We start from the raw sequence: 16,999 nt of genomic DNA on the forward strand, positions 1-16,999 counted from the left end.
CTAGAAATGTGTGTGTTTCAGAGACATCCCATTGTTTTGGTCAGAAGCAAAGGAAAGGCAATATGCAACTTTCCTCTAAACCAGCAGTAAAGCAACCCTTGGGTTCATGGTGGGCTAAAATAATGTAATTTCATTTAGTAACAGAATGTTGAGCTCAAGAAAAGGAGTTTAAAGAATGCAGTTGTGCCTGTGATTACAATGTTGGTTTTCCAGGTAATGGCAGCAAAACAGCGCTTGGAACATGACACCAGTGATCTCACCCAGAGGCTGTGCAGAGCAGAGCAGGCTCTATCAGCAGCCCAGGCTAAGGAAGCTGATCTGACAAGAAGCTTTCAGGTGAGCAATGCTGAGAAGTATTTGGCAGAATTAACACCATAAATCTGCAATTTGTAAACAGTTTATACTCTAGAGCATTTGCTCACAATTTTGTTTTTTCCCGTAAGTAATCTTTGAAAACTTTTGTGGACTATCTTAACTCATCCTAGTTGTAACAAAAAATGAGGCCTTCCCTAACACTGTGGAAATTAGTGCAGTTTCTGCAGTTAGGTGGGTGGTTAGGTTTCATTGCTGTAATTCTGATGATCTGTTGTTTTGGGCTTTGATTCATACTGTTAAACTCAGTGATTTTGTACAAATACTATATCCTCTAAAAAAAAAAAGGCATCTCTCTTAGAATAAGACAGTCCAATAAATATATTGTGCTGGAAAAACTTTCTCCCAAATGAAGGCAAATTCAGAGAAATTTCTGTATGCTGCCAAACTACCACGCTCACACCTGCAGAACCCTTTTCACTTTAGACTCTCCTGTCTTCTCTCAGTTATATTGTTTTGCTTTGATGGCAACCAGATCAGCTACACTTGAAATTACAGTTACAGTTTTGCCACTAGAGACCTCTCAATGCAAACTTTATCCTTTATTTGGAGAATCAGCAGTAAATAGGAAAAACAGCTATGTACCTATTTAATCCATGTCACAGTTTGGTTTTGTTGAACACTCCCATTTTGCAGTTGTCATTAGCAGAGATAAAATAACTTGGTGTAACCTCTGCCGGAAAATTACCATGAAAATTCTCTGCAACAGTCTTAAGTAAAATAGTGGATTTTGTTCACCACAAACATGTGTATGGGTTTAGTATTAGTATGCAGTATATTTAGGTACATTTCTTACAGGTAGATTACAATGTCTGAGAGCATTCCCAGCTATTGGAATCTGGCTGTTGTTAGAGCAGCACTTTGCATGGTTTTGGCCCAGCTTACTGGTGCTCTCTCATACATTGACGTGTTGAGCAAGTTCAGAGGAGGCCACCAAGGGGATGATCAGAGGGATGGAGCACCTCTCCTACAAGAAAAGGCTGAGAGAATTGGGCTTCTTCAGTCTGGAGAAGAAAAGGCTTTGGGCTGACCTAATTGTGGCTTTCCAGTCCCTGAAGGGAACCTACAAGAAAGACAATTTACAAAAGCATGTAGTGACAGGACAAGGGAAATGGTTTCAAACTGACAGACGGGAGATTTAGATTTGACACTAGGAAAAAATTCTATACCCAGTCTAGGAGAGGTCCCTGCCCATGGCAGGGAGGTTGGAACTAGATGACCTTTAAGGTCACTTCCAACCCAGTGTATGATTCTATGAGTATTGGGAATGCTTGCACCAAATCAAAAGAATTGGACCTTTTAGCCATTTTAATTCCTTAAACTTGTTTTTCTTTCCACAGATCATCCTAGGTTTTCTAATGAATGATTTAGTTTAATTCATGTACTTATATTGCATCTGTGCATGCAGCTTTGAATGCAAGGGATTTACATGCTTGAACTTCTTTGAAAATGTATTAAGACTTTTTTTTTATTTAAACTGTGGGTAGGGAAGGCAACTGTTTGCTACAGTGACAATTTTAATCATGTTCTGTGGGTAATTTATGTTGTTGCAAAAACAACCCTGCCATGCCAGCAAGCTTTTAGTTTTTTTCATTCAAATCTTGCCATTTCCTGAGCTTGGCTCTTGTGAGTTGATGCTCATCCTGCTAGTAGTAAATGCAAGAATAATTGACAGTCTGTTTCCATTCGGGCCATGTCAGTTCTGTGCCGTCTCTTGAGCAGAGCAGTTTGGAGAACACAGATGAATCTATTTTAAAGAACTTTTATTTGGTTTCCTGGGTGCAATGTAGTTGTGTGTTTTTTGGTGCTGGTGATAGTGTGGTTTTTTTTGCTTGTTTGGTGTTTTTTTTTCAGTCAATTTATTGGAAAGAAAGTGCTGTTAATTGCAAAGCAACCATCTGAAAGTGTAAGCACTTCTAAATAAAATTTGACCAGTGTTGCCATGTTGATATACAGTGGAAAGAACTTGTCTCTACATGAGATGACAGGTGAAATCTTATCTACACATTTCATGTTAATTCTGATGCCATTGCAGGGATTTGTTTACCAAGCTGCTTTGTGAAAGTAGCCTGACTTCATCAGCTCAGATTTTGTAGAATCTGTCCTGTCCCATCTCTTACTGTGAAGTAATATGAAGCTGTTTGTTCTATGCTAACGAGGAGCACACTGACTACATCAACTGGCAGCATCTCTCAGATGCTGTCAGTTCATTAAGAACAAAAAATTCAGCTTATGTTTCTAAGCTGTGCTTAGGACCCCAGGCACAGAGGCCCAAAGTCTTAACAGGACCAATGGAATATCTTTACTTTGATTTAAATGAACTAAGTCCATTGATCTCCGTATCAATTTACATGAAATATGGCCTTATTTGGTTTTGGTTTAGGAAGTGAGGCAGGAGAAAAATCTTCTCAACTGTCAACTTGAAAAGAAATCCCAAGAGATCCACCAGCTTGAAGAAGAACTAAATAAGATCAAGCAATCTCTAAAGCAAAGCCAAAATTTTGCAGAAGAGATGAAAAGTGAGTTATGATTTTAAATTTACAGAACTCTTTCTGGATGTTTCCTGTAAGTTTCATTGTGAATTAAGTAAAAAGTTTCTGCTGGGGAATATGATTAATGTTTTTTAAGAACATTGAGTTTGTTGCTGATGAAAAGGAGGTTTTTTTTCTGTGAACATGTGCAGTTCCTGAAGATACTTTGTTTTGAAATTAATCAAAGTGTATTGAACTTATCAGCAAGTTTGTTTTTCATAGAATCTATTTTAAATAGAAAACTTCTGTTTTACAGTTCCTTTATGGAAAGCTGACTGTATGTAGTGCCTGAAAGCCTAAAGTAATATAAACATCCTTCATCCAGTGATAAAACAAAAGGGTAATGCTTTGCAGTAGAATGAGAATTGAAAGTAGTAAAAGTAAATAGTAACACCTCATCTAGAAAATTATCAGTAGACTTGCCAATATTGACTGGCAAAGATTTGATGGCATTTTCTTCTACAGGTAAGAATGCTGTTCAGGAAGTGGAGCTGAAGTTACTGGAAGAGAAATTTAAAAGGCAAGAGAGCTCACTTGCACTGGAGAACCTGAAAATAGCTTTAGCTGACATGGAGAAGCAACAAGAGTCTACCCGAGGTCTCATCAAGGAGAAAGATAATCATATTAAAGAACAAGATTGTAAAATAAGTAAGATGGAGGGAGAATCAGAAACTTTGCAGAGACTCCTTGGATTAAAGCAGAGAGAATGTGAAGAATTGCAAAAAGAGGCTACTGTATTTTCTCAATGGAAAAATGAAACTGATCATCTTATAAGTAAACTTAAGTCTGAAAAGGAAGGGATGCTGGCTCATATTAATGACTTGGAGAGTTCTCTTCAAAGTCAGCAAAGCAAAAATCATGAGCATAGTGAGAAACTTAGAATGATGCAAACTGAAAGTGACAGGAAATCCACAGAGATTAGAGAACTTAAATATATGTTGGAATGTAAAAGTGCAGAATTAGAAGAACAAAAAAAAGCTTTTGATGAACTTAAGCAGAAAGCAGAATGTTCAGATAAAAAATACTGCAAAGAGATGGAAAATATGTCCTGTAAAATAGTACAGCTCACCAACCAAGTTGCTGAAGTAGAAGAAAAATTACAGTTGTCAGCAAGCGAAGGACTGCAAAGGGAGCAGTGCTATCATGAACTGCTTGGTGAATATGAAAAAATCTGTTGTCTTGTTAAAGCAAAAGATACTTCAGAAATGACAGAGGGAGAAGTTCATTTACAAAGCAGACAGCATAAGACTCCTTTAGATAATATTCAATTTGCAGCAACTAACTCCAGCACTGAGGATCACGGATGTGCAAGACCTCCTCTAGAAGTGGGAAGAACTAAGGATCTGGCCAATTTACAAGAGCAGATCTCTTTTCTTGAGAGTTCTTTAGTGGCTCAAAAGCAGCTCAATTCAGATCAGCAGCAGCAGTATGAAGACTTACTGCAAATAAAGAGTGAAACAGAGCAAAGGCTATTTGCAGTAGAACAGATGTACAACAGCTTCATGACAGAAACCAAGCAGCACATCAGTAACTTGCAAGCTGATATTTCAGCACGTCAGGAATTAGTTGAAAAAACTTCATCTATTCTTGAGGAAAAGGACATGCAGCTCCAGACTCTGAATGAAAGATTGGAAAGCCAACAAGTTGAGCTTCAGGATTTAAAGATCAATAATAAATTGCTTGAGGATTCTCTAAAACAGCTGAAGCTCATGTCTGAAACATGGGATTCAGAGAAGAAGGACATGTCTTCAATGATTTGCTCATACAGTAAAAAAATTGATGAACTTACTGAAGAAAATACAGCCCTTAAAGATTTAAGCAGTGCTTTAAAGCAAGAACAAATAACTTTACTGGAGGCAAATAAAAATATTTATGACAGCTTAAAGGAAAGAGAAGAAATAATTTCTGCAATGTCTGGAAAACATCAGGAGGAAAGACAGCGTATTGAATCAAGAACTGAAGAAATCAAAACAGAGCTTGAAGTTTTGCAGGCAAAGTATAAATCAGTAGAAGAAGAAAATGGAAAAATTATGAACATTTTGAGAGAGCAGACAATTGAATTAGATGAAAAAAAAGCAAAATTAGAACGTGAGAAACAGGTACTTAGTGAGAACAAAGAGATCTTGCATAAACTAATAGCCTCAGAAGAAATAAAAAAGGATTTGGTTCATGAACTTCAGCAGCTGCAGTCAGAATTTTCCAGCACTCAAAATGTGTCCGCTGTGGAGCTTGATTGTTTAAGCCAGGAAAGGTTAAATGTCAGGACAATACAAAATACAATGCAAGAGAAATGTGGCCTTGTATTTCAAGAAAAGGACCAACTGGGGAAAGAACTACTAACAAAAAATGAACCTCTAATGCATGATGTTAATTGTGAACAGAGACTCTGTTCAGAACAGTTGAGAAAGTCCATGGAAGAAAAGGACATTGAGCTGAATAAATACCAGGTTAAACTTGAGCTTCTTCAAATGGATTTTGAGGATAGTGAACTCTCTCTAGAGAACTGCAGGTTAGAAGTGATGCAGCTGGAAGCTGCTTTAAAACGTATGGAGGAAGAACTTGAGAAAAGCCTGAGAGAGAAAGAGAGACTGCAGCAAGAGCTACTGTCTGTTAAAGAACTGAAGACTGCTGATTCTCCTCTTAGAGTGTTAGAGGAAGATGGCCACTCATTGGAGTATAATTACGGTGACATTTCCCAGGATTGTGGCAAAAGAGGAATAGATGAAAGTTCTTCATCAGTGTTGCTGGCATGCTCTTTGCAGGTAACAATAGACCAGCTGAGTGAGCTTGAGAAAATGTGTGAGAGGCTGCAGAATGAAAACACTGCACTAGCCTCTGGATTCAAAGATGCAAAAACCAATGGTACCATAGGTATTAATAAAGTGGAAGAAGAGCAAGATGATATAATGAATGCAGATAGCAATTTAAAAGCTGTTCTTCCTGATGAACTTATGGATCAAAGTGATAACAGTGATCTGAGAATGAGTTCTGATAATAAGGAAATGTTCTTCAGACTTAAAGACTGCAGTTCTTCTGACTATGAAGATTTAAAATTGTCCAGCAAAGAAGTTAAGGTACACTTTGCGGAGGTAAGAGAGAAGCTTTTGAATTTCCAGAATGAGCACCTAAAATTATATGAACAGCACTGTAGTATGAGCTCGAAGATATGTGAGCTGCAGTCTTGTATTGAAATACTGAAAGCAGAAAGTTCTTCATTGTCAGCAAGTCAGAGCAGTGCTCATGTAGATTCTGTGCAAGTGTCACTGTCATCCAGCCACAATGATACACTGCCTAAATTAGATGAAACTAAGGCCATGGATTCTTCCTCAGACCTTTCTGTAAATCCCTGTTTGTTAGAAGTAAGTAAGGTGGCTGATTCTCATAACAGTGGCTCCTGCAAATGGACAGAGGAAATTAATCAGACAGACAGTTCTGTAGAAGTAATTTCAGAGGATGCAACAGAAGTTTTGGTTGAAAAGTGTCATAATGATCACAGTTTGGACTCTGTTAGAGAGCTCAGGAGTATTACTCCAAGAAAATCTAACCTTGAAAATAGAATTGAAGAACTTCAGATGCTCTGTCAGACATATGAGAAGGCTATCAAGGTGCTTGAAGATCAGTTTCATGTTCAAGAGAATATGAAAAATGAGGAAATACAAGAGCTAAAAGAAGTTATACTTTCTGAAAGGAAAGAAATAGATCATCTCAAACAGCAAAATCTTTCTGAAAAGGAAGAATGGCAGCAGAAGCTGAATAACGTGACTATGGAGATGGAGTGCAAACTGGCAGCAGAAAGAAAACAAACTGAGAATCTCTCTTTGGAGCTGGAAGCAGCAAGATTCCAACTACAGGTCCTTGATTTAAGTTCTCATTCGTTGCTGTGCACAGATATTGAAAATGTAAGTAATTGTTATGCAAATAAGCTTTATGTAAATCCTTTTATTTGTGGTCACCAAAATAGAATTTTTGCAGTAAAATCTATTTAAAATTGTGCCCCACAGAAGCAGTACTATGTTTTGGAAAAAGAAGAAAAATAATCCATACTCGAACAGTAATCTTTGTCCCTTTAGTAATACTAATAATGGTTCACTTTGTCATGTAGACACCTATTTTCCCAAAATACAGAAGTATGTGGTATCTCTTGCACATAGTCTTTCAGCAAATTTATCTGCAATTTCTCCCACAATACCTGTAAAACCTTTTGGCCAAAGATATGTGTATAAGTAAGTGCCAATCATTCCTATAAGAAAGAAGACTGTGAAGTTGGTAAGATGTTATCTATTTTTCAGATAAGAGCAGGAAATTTATAAGCTTAAGAAAAGTTTTAAAACTTACCTTGTTTTTTCTTATATGTATTCTTCCCCCTCCTGTGGTTTTTTTTTTTTTTTTTTTTTTTTATTTTTATTTTTTATTCTTATCCCTTGCAGAACATAGAACAAGAAAACAATAGCCCTTATAAATTGGGAGTGCATGTTGAAAACTCAGCTCTGAAAAACAATAATCTTAAAATAATCCCCATTGAGAAAAGGGCTGCAGGAGATGCCTCTCTGTGTGAAAATGAAACTGAGACTGCTGAAGCAAGATTAATGGAAGATTGCACTGAGAAAATTTCTGGAGAACATGACTATAAAAATATGTCAGGAGAAATAACTAGCCCCTCAGACCATGCCAGAGCGTTGTCATTTTCCAATAGTAGGGTTTTGAGTGCTGGGTATTTCTGTGAAAATCAAATAACCACTGAAATGCTTCAGGAAGAGGCAAAACAGACTGCTGAAAATTTGAAGCTGATCTATGAGACAGAAAAAAAGCCAAACCATGTTGATTTAAAAAGAAAAGTTGAGCAGTCAAACTCAGAGATGAACTTCCAGGACATGCAAATAATTACAAATAGCTCAACTTTTGTGGAACTGGAAGAAGCTGCTGTAGCTGTTAAAGAAGAAAACTGTGGCATAAAGGAAAAACACAGATCAGTTCCTGTCAATAAGCAGGAATTATCTCCTCAAATAGTCTCATTCGGAAAAGAACCTGAGAACCTAAAGTCTGAGCTGGAGATATGTAAAGTTAGATCGCCTAATGCAGCAGACATATTTGATGTGGAAATGACCAAGAGAGTGGGTCAGGAACAATTTCTTGCAGCTGAAAATGAACAGGGGAGTCCAAAATCTGAGCAAGTTAATACTGAGAACTGTGCCTTGTTCATAGAGTGTAACATTGAAATGCTTCAGGCAAAATGTCAGCAATTAGAAAGGGAAAGGGAAGTTCATTTGAAAACTATTTCTAGCTTTCAAGAGCACCTTATTTCAGTCACAGCTGAGAGAAACTATATTGGCCAAGAACTGAGTATTTTATCTGAAAGCAAAAAAGAGCTGGATCAGAACTATCAAAAGCTACAAGAGAAATTAAAAGAATTAGAGTTAACTAAAATGGATTCTACTGGATTCATTAGGAGGTTAGAGGATGAAGTGAGGACACAAGCAAATCTGCTTGAGGCTGCAAAATCAGATGCAAATCAATTATCCAATGAAAAAGACCATCTTCTTCAGAAGCTGCAAAGTTTAGAAAACGACGCTGTATCTTTCACCTTAGAAAAAGAAAAATTCCAGAATGAAGCAGCAGATTCAAAGAGAGAAAAAGAGCTGATTGCAAGAGAGTTGGAAGCGATGCAGCATAAATTAGGTTCATCAGAAATGGAAAATTCAAAGCTTTCCAAATCTTTGGAAGGCCTGTTAATGGAAAAAGGAGAACTTGCTGCAAGGCTCAGCGCAGCACAGAAAGAAGCAGATCAATTGCGATGTGGAATTGAGAAGCTGAAAGTGAAAATTGAGTCTGATGAGAAGAAAAAACGTCATGTTGCTGAAAAGCTGAGAGACTATGAACGGAAAGCTGACTCTCTTCAGGATAAAATAGAGAGGCTTGAAAGGGAATTGGAGATGTCAGAGAAAAATCTAGAAGATGCAATTATTGAATTGGAGACTGCCAAAGCAGAGGCAGAAACATTAGCAACAGAGATGGAAGAGATGACTGAAAAGCTGAAGTGTTCTAACTTACAAATTGACGTCCTCACCTCAGAAAAAGAGTGTTTGGCTAAAGATTTAAAAGAAATGCAAGAAAGATTCCTTGAACTAGAGTCTTCAAATTTGACTGCAGCAACACAGTTGGAAGAAAAGGAGGAAGAAAAGATACAAATCAAAGATGAGTTTGAAAATACTGTGGCATTACTGAGATCTGAGCTCAAAGATATAAGTGAGAAATTAGAGTTTTCATGCAAGGAGGAAGCAGATGCTAGGGCAAAAGAGCAAGTCCTGATTAATCAGGTGACTTTTCTTGAGCAAGGTAAAATAATGCTGTTACAGGAATGTCAGGAAATAAAAAATGAAAACCTGAAATTAGGTCAAGCAAGGGAAGTACTTGTTCAAGAATTGATGGATTGTAAACAAAAACTCCATGAAAAGGTGCAGGAAAATGGTGCTCTTGAAAAGCAGGTGAAAGAAACAGAAGCACTGTCTTTGCAGCTGACTCACATGCAGCATGAACTTGAATGCTGGCACCAGGAAAAAGAGAGGCTGCAGAACTTGATTGCTGAGTTGAAGCTGAAGGAGCGACATTTTTCTGATGAAACATCTCCGGATATCCTGAATGTTCTAAAAATGTCTTATAAGGACCTTGAGAAGAAACTGGAATCTACAGTTTGTGCAAAGAACACTCTGTGTAAAAAGGTAATATCATTTCCATTAGGGTAGATTTCCCTTTGTAGGAGCAAGGATAAAGTATCCTCTGGGTTTACCACTTCCTTAATAAATTAAATTAAAATAATTTTAACCTCAGACTTTTGCAGGAAACATCCTATTTTTAAAATTACTTTTCCATGCAATCATAAATTTTCATGAAAGTTACAGAGCTGTAAAGCAGGGCATTGTTTTGTATAGGATGAATGAGAAAGTAGCTTGAAAGTAGATATAGAACTTTAAGCAATCAAATAATGCAGGATAGTTTCCTTTTTCCTGTAGAAGAAAAGGAGGGAGAACAAATTGGTATTGGGTAACTGAGTTTTGTGTCAAGAATCAATACTTTGGAAGCTGCAAAGAAAATGAAACAATAATAGTGCACTTGCCATTTGAAAACATCATTAACTGTTGTGACCCTTGCTTAAAACTTGACCAACTATGGGGACAAAATCTTAAAAACTCCTTTTTACATATAAGTGCATTCTCTGGAGGTCATAACACATGTATTAAAAATAATTCTTGAAAATTTTATTTCAGGTAAATGAACTAGCTGAAAGTCAATCTGAGCTACAAGTCAAGCTAAATAATGCTGAACAGAAGATTGCCGAATTACAGGAAGAAAGAAATAAGCTTGCTGAAGAAATGCAATGTGTTCAAGAACATTCAGAAAGGAATGAAGTAAGTTATTCCATCTGCATTATTTCTGTGTTCAAAGCCAGATGTTCAAGTACTGTACCTGTGTGGAGGTGGTCAAGTGTGTCTGTGACAATGTACAGTAATAGAGGTTATTGCTTCCAAATTTCAAAGAATCCAATGTTCTCTTCTGAGGTAAAATGATTACTTAATAGTTTTTTCCTTCTTCTTTCCATCCAAACCATGTTTTCTTGGTGTAAAGGCCACTGCTGGTTATTGAGACATTTTTCAGTATTGAAAACTTCTCCATTATAGGCTTTCAGTCCTCCATTGAGATAATTCCAAGTACCAAAGAATGTACTATTATTTTTTACAGATTCAGCTGCATCTAACAACTTCAGAAAAAAATGAACTGGCCAGGAGTCTGGAAAAGGTCCAGAATCAACTACAAGAAAAAGAAAGTGAAATTAAAAGAGAAATATCAGAATACAAAGACAGACTACTTCAAGCAGAGAAAGAGCATCAGGATGCTCTGACAGAAGCAAACCGAAAGGTAAATCAGAAAATAGAAAGAGTAGTGCTGAGAGTTTTTCATTCAGTTTTATGTATTTTACAAAATTTTGCTGATTCTATTGCAAAGAAATTTATCTTTGCTAATGATATTTCCAAAATCTATGTATATTTGCCTTTGAACTCAGTGTTTTCTTGACATCTTTCTATATATCAAGCTCTAAAAAGTGGCTTTCTCACAACTCAGTAAGCATTTAATCTATTTAAAAATTCACTGGGACTATAACCTTCAAAAAGGGAAAGCATCAGTATGTTTAATCCAGGAAATGGTTGTTTTGGTAGGAAGAGGGAAGAAAGTTTAACCAGTTCAGGATATAAGGACAAATTCGTTGGAAACAAATTTGTCAGATGTGCTATATTCAAAAGAGCTGTTCTTAGAAGCAAGATGCTAGTATTCAATATATACTTGAGAAAAATTGAGAGGGCAATTTTAAACTCCTCAAAACATAATTATTAAATTTGCTGTGGAATTCCTGTGGGTTAGTGATATGCTGTTAGGTTCATCTTGAAAATGCAACTCGGTGTCCTTTTTGGTATCATAGTAATTAGGCACATTTTCATTCTCTAGAATGAAGTGGAAATTGAGGCCTATCATGAGAAGATTAGTTCACTGGAGCACTTTATCAGCTCACAAAGATTGGAAATTGAGCATTTGAAGTCAAATAAAGAGCAGCTAAATAATTCCCTTAAGGAAGCTAATCAAGCCTTACAAGAACTCTTAAAAACTAAGGTAAGAAAACCCCCTAGAATATTACTAATTACATGAGATTCCAGACACTATGTAGTAAAATCAACATAGGATTGGGAACCAGTGCTCCAGAACTTTGGCTTAACTTTGGTCAGAACAGCCATTGTTCTGCTAGAGGACATTGAGCCTGGAGAAAACATTGTTACTATTGATGTACATTAGAAAAAATCTGTTCTGTGTGATGTGACTGAGATCACCTAGAATTGGTTTCTGTGACCCTAAACACAGCAGTCTATCGACTACAGTGAACATTGCAGCTGAGCTAAAAACGTGGTTAGAATTCACTCAAAGAGACTGCAGTGCCTCTATTTTCTGCTTGTGAATTATTTTGATGGTAAAATGTATTGTGGTGTATCCCTAAGCATTAGTGTTGATTGCTCTTGATTCAGCTTTTTGAGTTCCATTTTATATAGAATTCTCATTATAGCTATTAACTAGTGTAATTCTGACATAATTGTTCTCAGGGACTCTGGAATATGAGCTCCACATACAGTAAGCTACTGATAACTGGGAACAGTTCTTCATGTCCTTGGTTTGCTTTTCAGTAGCAAAGGTGAAGCTTCACTGTTCATATACTGAACTTCTGTACCAATAATCCTGTCCCTGTGTTTTTCTTGTTTTATGGGTGGTTTTGGGTTTTTTTTTTGGTGCTGCTTCAGTCTGATTTCTGGCTCTAACTCTGTACTCCCACTTCAGGAATGCACGCTTGAAGAAACAGGCAATTTAATTTACATGCAAGTAAACACTGAATTACAATATGCTCATCTTGATCAACAGCTCTTTATTCTTAGGGCCCTCCACTGTGGTGTTGATTTGGTTAATAAGAGCAGTCCAAGAATAAAGTCCTGTGGTATGTTGCCAGAAAACACTACCTATGGTAGTGTCAGTGTAGCAGAGAAGGCTCCTAGCTGTGCTCTGTGTGGTGTTTGCACACAGATTAGTACCAGACCAATGGGATGATAAAAGGCTCATGTTGGACACTGTGGAGAATTTCTTTGCTATAGGAAACAGTGTAAAGCATTAGAAGAGGCTGCCCAGGGAAGTGGTGGAGTCAGCACCCCTGAACTCAAGGTAGCCCTTAATGCCATGGATTAGTTGTTATGGTGTTGTTTGGTCAAAGGTTGGTCTCAATGATCTTGGAGGTCTTTTCCAACGTCAGTGATTCTATTACTCCATTTGATATTATAATGTTTGAAAGGAGGAATTATGTTTCTGGTGAAATAACTAAATTTCTTATTTTTTAGGCTGATAATAGTAACATTATAATTCAGCTGAGGAAGGAAAATGAATATGCCCACAGTAAAGTGCAGATGTGGATGAAATCCTGTAAGCAGCTGGAACAGGAAAAGGAAATGTTGCAGAAACAACTAGCTGAACATGATGAGCTGCTAAAGAAGGAAAATCTGACTATGGCAAAGCAAAATAAAGAAGGTAACTGAATCTAGATTGTCTTAATGCTTTCTTTGTGATGCATTAATATGTAAAACTTTTTTGTTCCCTAAAATGTCCATTTGCCTATGTAGCTCTAGTAGAGAGCATGATTCTTAACTATGATAAAAAATTACATGTGTAAATGTCAAACATTTTCAAAATCTAGCTCATCTTTTTTCTCTTAAAGTTGTTTCTCTTCTCAGAAACAACACCAGGTTCTGAATAAATATATTAAATGTTACGTTCTTGGTGTTAAAAGTGATTTAAGGAAGGGATGCTTTTCTTATTCAGTAAGTTTTGTGTGCAAGTTTTTATTGTTTTACAACAAGCTGTTCCCTTTGATTCTAATTTTTTGTTCCTGTTTTAGCTCACCTCATGAGATGCACGTGTATTGTAAATGATACTTAAAGCAAGTTAAGGGTGCAGATGATGTATTCAGAAGTTACAAAATGAAAGGGAAAATGTTTCTTCATGCAGTGGTCAAGGATTCTTTTTAAAATTTGCATATTTGTTCTCTATCTAATAGGGAGATTATGTCTATCATATTACTGAATTTGTTTCTCAGTGATTTTTTTATAGTTGCACTGTTACAGAACATGTGTAATTAAGATGCGTGACCATTGCATGATAATTCTTACATAAGTACCTTTTATGTCAGTTATAAGAATAATCATGTTTTTCTTTGAAAGATGCTGATGATAATGCTATTACAGAAGAAATTAAGTTAAAATTGGAAGAATTGCAGGAATCCACAGAAGTGAAGACCAGAGAAGCAAATGAGAACTTGGAGAAATACTGCTCTCTAATTGTTAAATATCATAAACTAGAGGAAGCAAATGAGATGCTAAAAACACAAGTCAGTTTGTTGAGTACTCAGCTGAAACAGCGAGTAAGTGATGCTGTCAGCACTCCTTTGCTGAATTCAGAGAAGTCATTAACACAGAAGAGCAAACACTTTGTCAAAGACAGAAAGTCAGATGAAAATACCACTAAGCTTTCAAGTAAAAGGCAGAGATGTGAAGACAGCAAGAAAGACAATGGAGAACCAAGGTCTCCTGCTCCAGAGACTTTGTTGAAAAAGAAAAGGAAGTGTGATATCTCTCAAAATCTGCAGGGCAGGGACAACACTGACTGTGCGCTGGATGGGCTTCCAGAAATAGTGCAAAAAGGTATTTATGTGCTTGTAAAGGCAAACATTCTCTGGGCACAGCAGGTGTGCTTTTCTCTTTTGTTTTGTTGAATGGCTTTTACTCTGAGTTGGTGACTATGCAAACATTTTTGGTGACAGTGATGGAAAGTGAAAGGAGTCAATGAGAGATGTGGCCAAGTTAGCTTTTGTGGAGCACTGGTATTAGACCAGCAGAACACATTTCTCTTGGATTACTAACGCCTATTCTGCTAGGAGTTCAATGGTCATGACAGTCTCCTGTGCTCCCATCACCTCACTCACAGGTATAGTGTGCAGTGAGGCAACTGGAGATCACAAACTAGGGTGGAGTGGTGTCTGGAGGGAAGCCCAGGTGTGTTCCCCAAGTGTTTGCTTATTTGTGTGCTTTTACTTCTTTCAATACCAGTAATTAACAGTGTGTTAATTTGTGAAACATTAAAGTGACTAAAATTCCCCGAGTTGCAACTGACTTGCCCACAGCAATAAGGCATTAACATCTTCTTGAGAGTTTACTTTCCATCTGCTATGAATGCCCTGAAATTAGGCAGCCTGGTATTCCATACATGGGTTTACTGCAGCAGAGGGTGACTGAGAAGACTGCACAAATCAGGGCTTGAAAAAATCTTGTATTTTCAGCTACCTATTAAGTTGCTCTTTAGAATTAATATAATTGCTATCATTAAAGACAAACCATAGGGATACTGAATAGCCTCAACTTTGATGGTCACTCCCAGATGTCTAAAGCTAAACATGATTTACATTTCACTTTCTTACCAGCCTTACTATATCTTCTAAAAATAGCCCCGTTCTGAGGACATATGGGCCAGTTTGTGATTGACTTTTAGGCTAGATAGGAAATAATAGAGAGTCTATAAATAAATAGTTTTACACAGAGATAAGTATTAAAAATCAAGAGCATCATGTCACAGTATTATGAATTAGCCAGTACTGGCTTTCAGTTTGAAATTACTCTCCATGATATTCCATAATGTACCTGTAAAGAAAAAAACCCAACACTTGTTAGATTTTTTTTTTTTTTTTTTTTTTTTTTTGTCCTGTAGAATTGTTCTTGTAATTCAGTGGTTGTTCTGTTGTATCCAAGTTTTGCATTTGAGTTTAGGATATGTAAGATCTATTCAGCAGTCTCTTTGTTCCATTTTTTTCAATGGAACAAATTATTTATTTCAATCAGCTATTTTACTCCTGTTGTGAAAAAAGAAATCCATTTGAGGAAACGTGCTTGCTTTAGCTGATTTTTACAGAAGCTGTTTATTTTTCAGGCTTTGCTGACATCCCCAGTGGCAAGGCCAGCCCTTACATTTTACGTAGAACAACGCTGCACCTCAGATCCAGTCCCCGTCTGGCTTCCTCAAGTGAGAAAAGGCCTTTGCCTGCACAGCACACACAGAAGTGCAGACCAGAACATCTTGGTGAGCACTGCTGTTCGACACCTGGTGGCAGCAAACCACAAAAGGTAACTTGGAAAAATTTTATCTGGGTATGAAAGTCATAGGGAAGACTTAATACATTCACTTAATATATTCATCTTTCCAAATTTGAGGACATATCAATCTTTGTTCCTCAGCAATAGAGTGGAGAGAAGATCATAAATACTGAATGACTGAAACATGGCATAGGTCTTGACCATAGTATCAATCTGCAAGTAGTTCATGTGCTGTTATTTGTGAGCTCAGAGGAGCAACCAGTGAGAAATGTAAATTCAATACAGGTATATTTTCAATTTCTTGTAATGGATATTAAAGAGCAGATATTGCTTTATACTGTGGCTTCTTAGATTGTGAGACAGTAAGTATCAAAAAGACTAACCACTGGGATTTTGACCTGGAATTTTTCTGCAAACATCTTTTCTTGGAATTTATAGAATAACTACAGATATTTGAGAGGCTATTAAACATGTAAATAGGGAACATTTGGGTGTTAAATAATGGGTTGTGTTGGAAGGGACGTTAAAGATCAGCATGTTCCAACCTCCCTGCCACAGACAGGGACACCTTCCACTAGACCAGTTTGCTCATGCTTACCAGACTTTGTTATCAAAACAAATAAATACTACACAGTTGTGTCTTGAAAGTGGATTGTTATTAAAAGAAGGCTAGTAACTGAAGTTTACATAATCTTTGTGTTTTCAGTAATAGACACATTGCTGAATGTTTCACAGTGTATCAGAGCAACATGTTCTTTCTAAGGTGATGCAAATGCTTTGCAGATTATAGAAAATTGTTCCCACTTTAGGACAGAAATAAACCTTTTGTTGTCCAAAACCTTCTCCAAAATTTGTAACCAGGTTATCTCAAGTTGAGCAGTAAGAGAATAATTATTGATAGCTCTTTGTATGAGGACTACACAGAAATATGCCAGTAGATAAAAATCCTTCCAGTTTGCCAGTTTACACATAAGTATTCTCTTGACAATCAGCAGAATCTTGCACATAGCTTTTTGGGTTTTTTTTCTTTTTAAAAATCCATTTATTTTGTATTAGCACATAAAATATGTTGGCAGGATACCAAAAGTAAGTAAAGGCAAATGCCACATATAGTTTAGTGGATGCATAGCTTTTGAGGCCAGAAAACACCATTAGGAAGACAAATCAGATCAGACCCATAATTTTTTGGAGCTACAGCAATAGGAAATTGGTGTTTTGCAGTGAGAGTGAATCCACTGAATTTGTGTATGTTGTTTCAAGGGATAATTATCCCACTTGCCAAGAGTTGTTGCTTCTTACAGACATTGCCTGGAGGTCTGTGTTTTATTACTGTTTCATTAAGTGATGCCAATAAATTTTATCTATACTCCTTTATGT

At 36.8% G+C, this 16,999-nt stretch overlaps 1 protein-coding gene across 5 annotated transcripts in view; it reads left to right on the forward strand.

Moving 5' to 3' along the window:
* CENPF (centromere protein F) overlaps window positions 1-16,999 on the forward strand; it is a 34,027-nt gene that overhangs the window by 15,044 nt on the left and 1,984 nt on the right. For 4 of the 5 annotated variants that reach the window (XM_056488303.1, XM_056488304.1, XM_056488302.1 and 1 more), the window contains exons 10-19: window positions 214-336; window positions 2,756-2,891; window positions 3,369-6,802; window positions 7,331-9,619; window positions 10,166-10,306; window positions 10,638-10,814; window positions 11,400-11,561; window positions 12,824-13,010; window positions 13,700-14,179; window positions 15,459-15,652. In XM_056488303.1, coding sequence (XP_056344278.1) covers window positions 214-336; window positions 2,756-2,891; window positions 3,369-6,802; window positions 7,331-9,619; window positions 10,166-10,306; window positions 10,638-10,814; window positions 11,400-11,561; window positions 12,824-13,010; window positions 13,700-14,179; window positions 15,459-15,652 — 7,323 coding nt within the window. The remainder of the gene's footprint in view (window positions 1-213; window positions 337-2,755; window positions 2,892-3,368; window positions 6,803-7,330; window positions 9,620-10,165; window positions 10,307-10,637; window positions 10,815-11,399; window positions 11,562-12,823; window positions 13,011-13,699; window positions 14,180-15,458; window positions 15,653-16,999) is intronic. The other variant, XM_056488306.1, reaches the window with a different exon arrangement.

Source organism: Oenanthe melanoleuca, chromosome 3, assembly GCF_029582105.1.
Source record: "Oenanthe melanoleuca isolate GR-GAL-2019-014 chromosome 3, OMel1.0, whole genome shotgun sequence".
Classification (NCBI taxonomy): Eukaryota; Metazoa; Chordata; class Aves; order Passeriformes; family Muscicapidae; genus Oenanthe; species Oenanthe melanoleuca.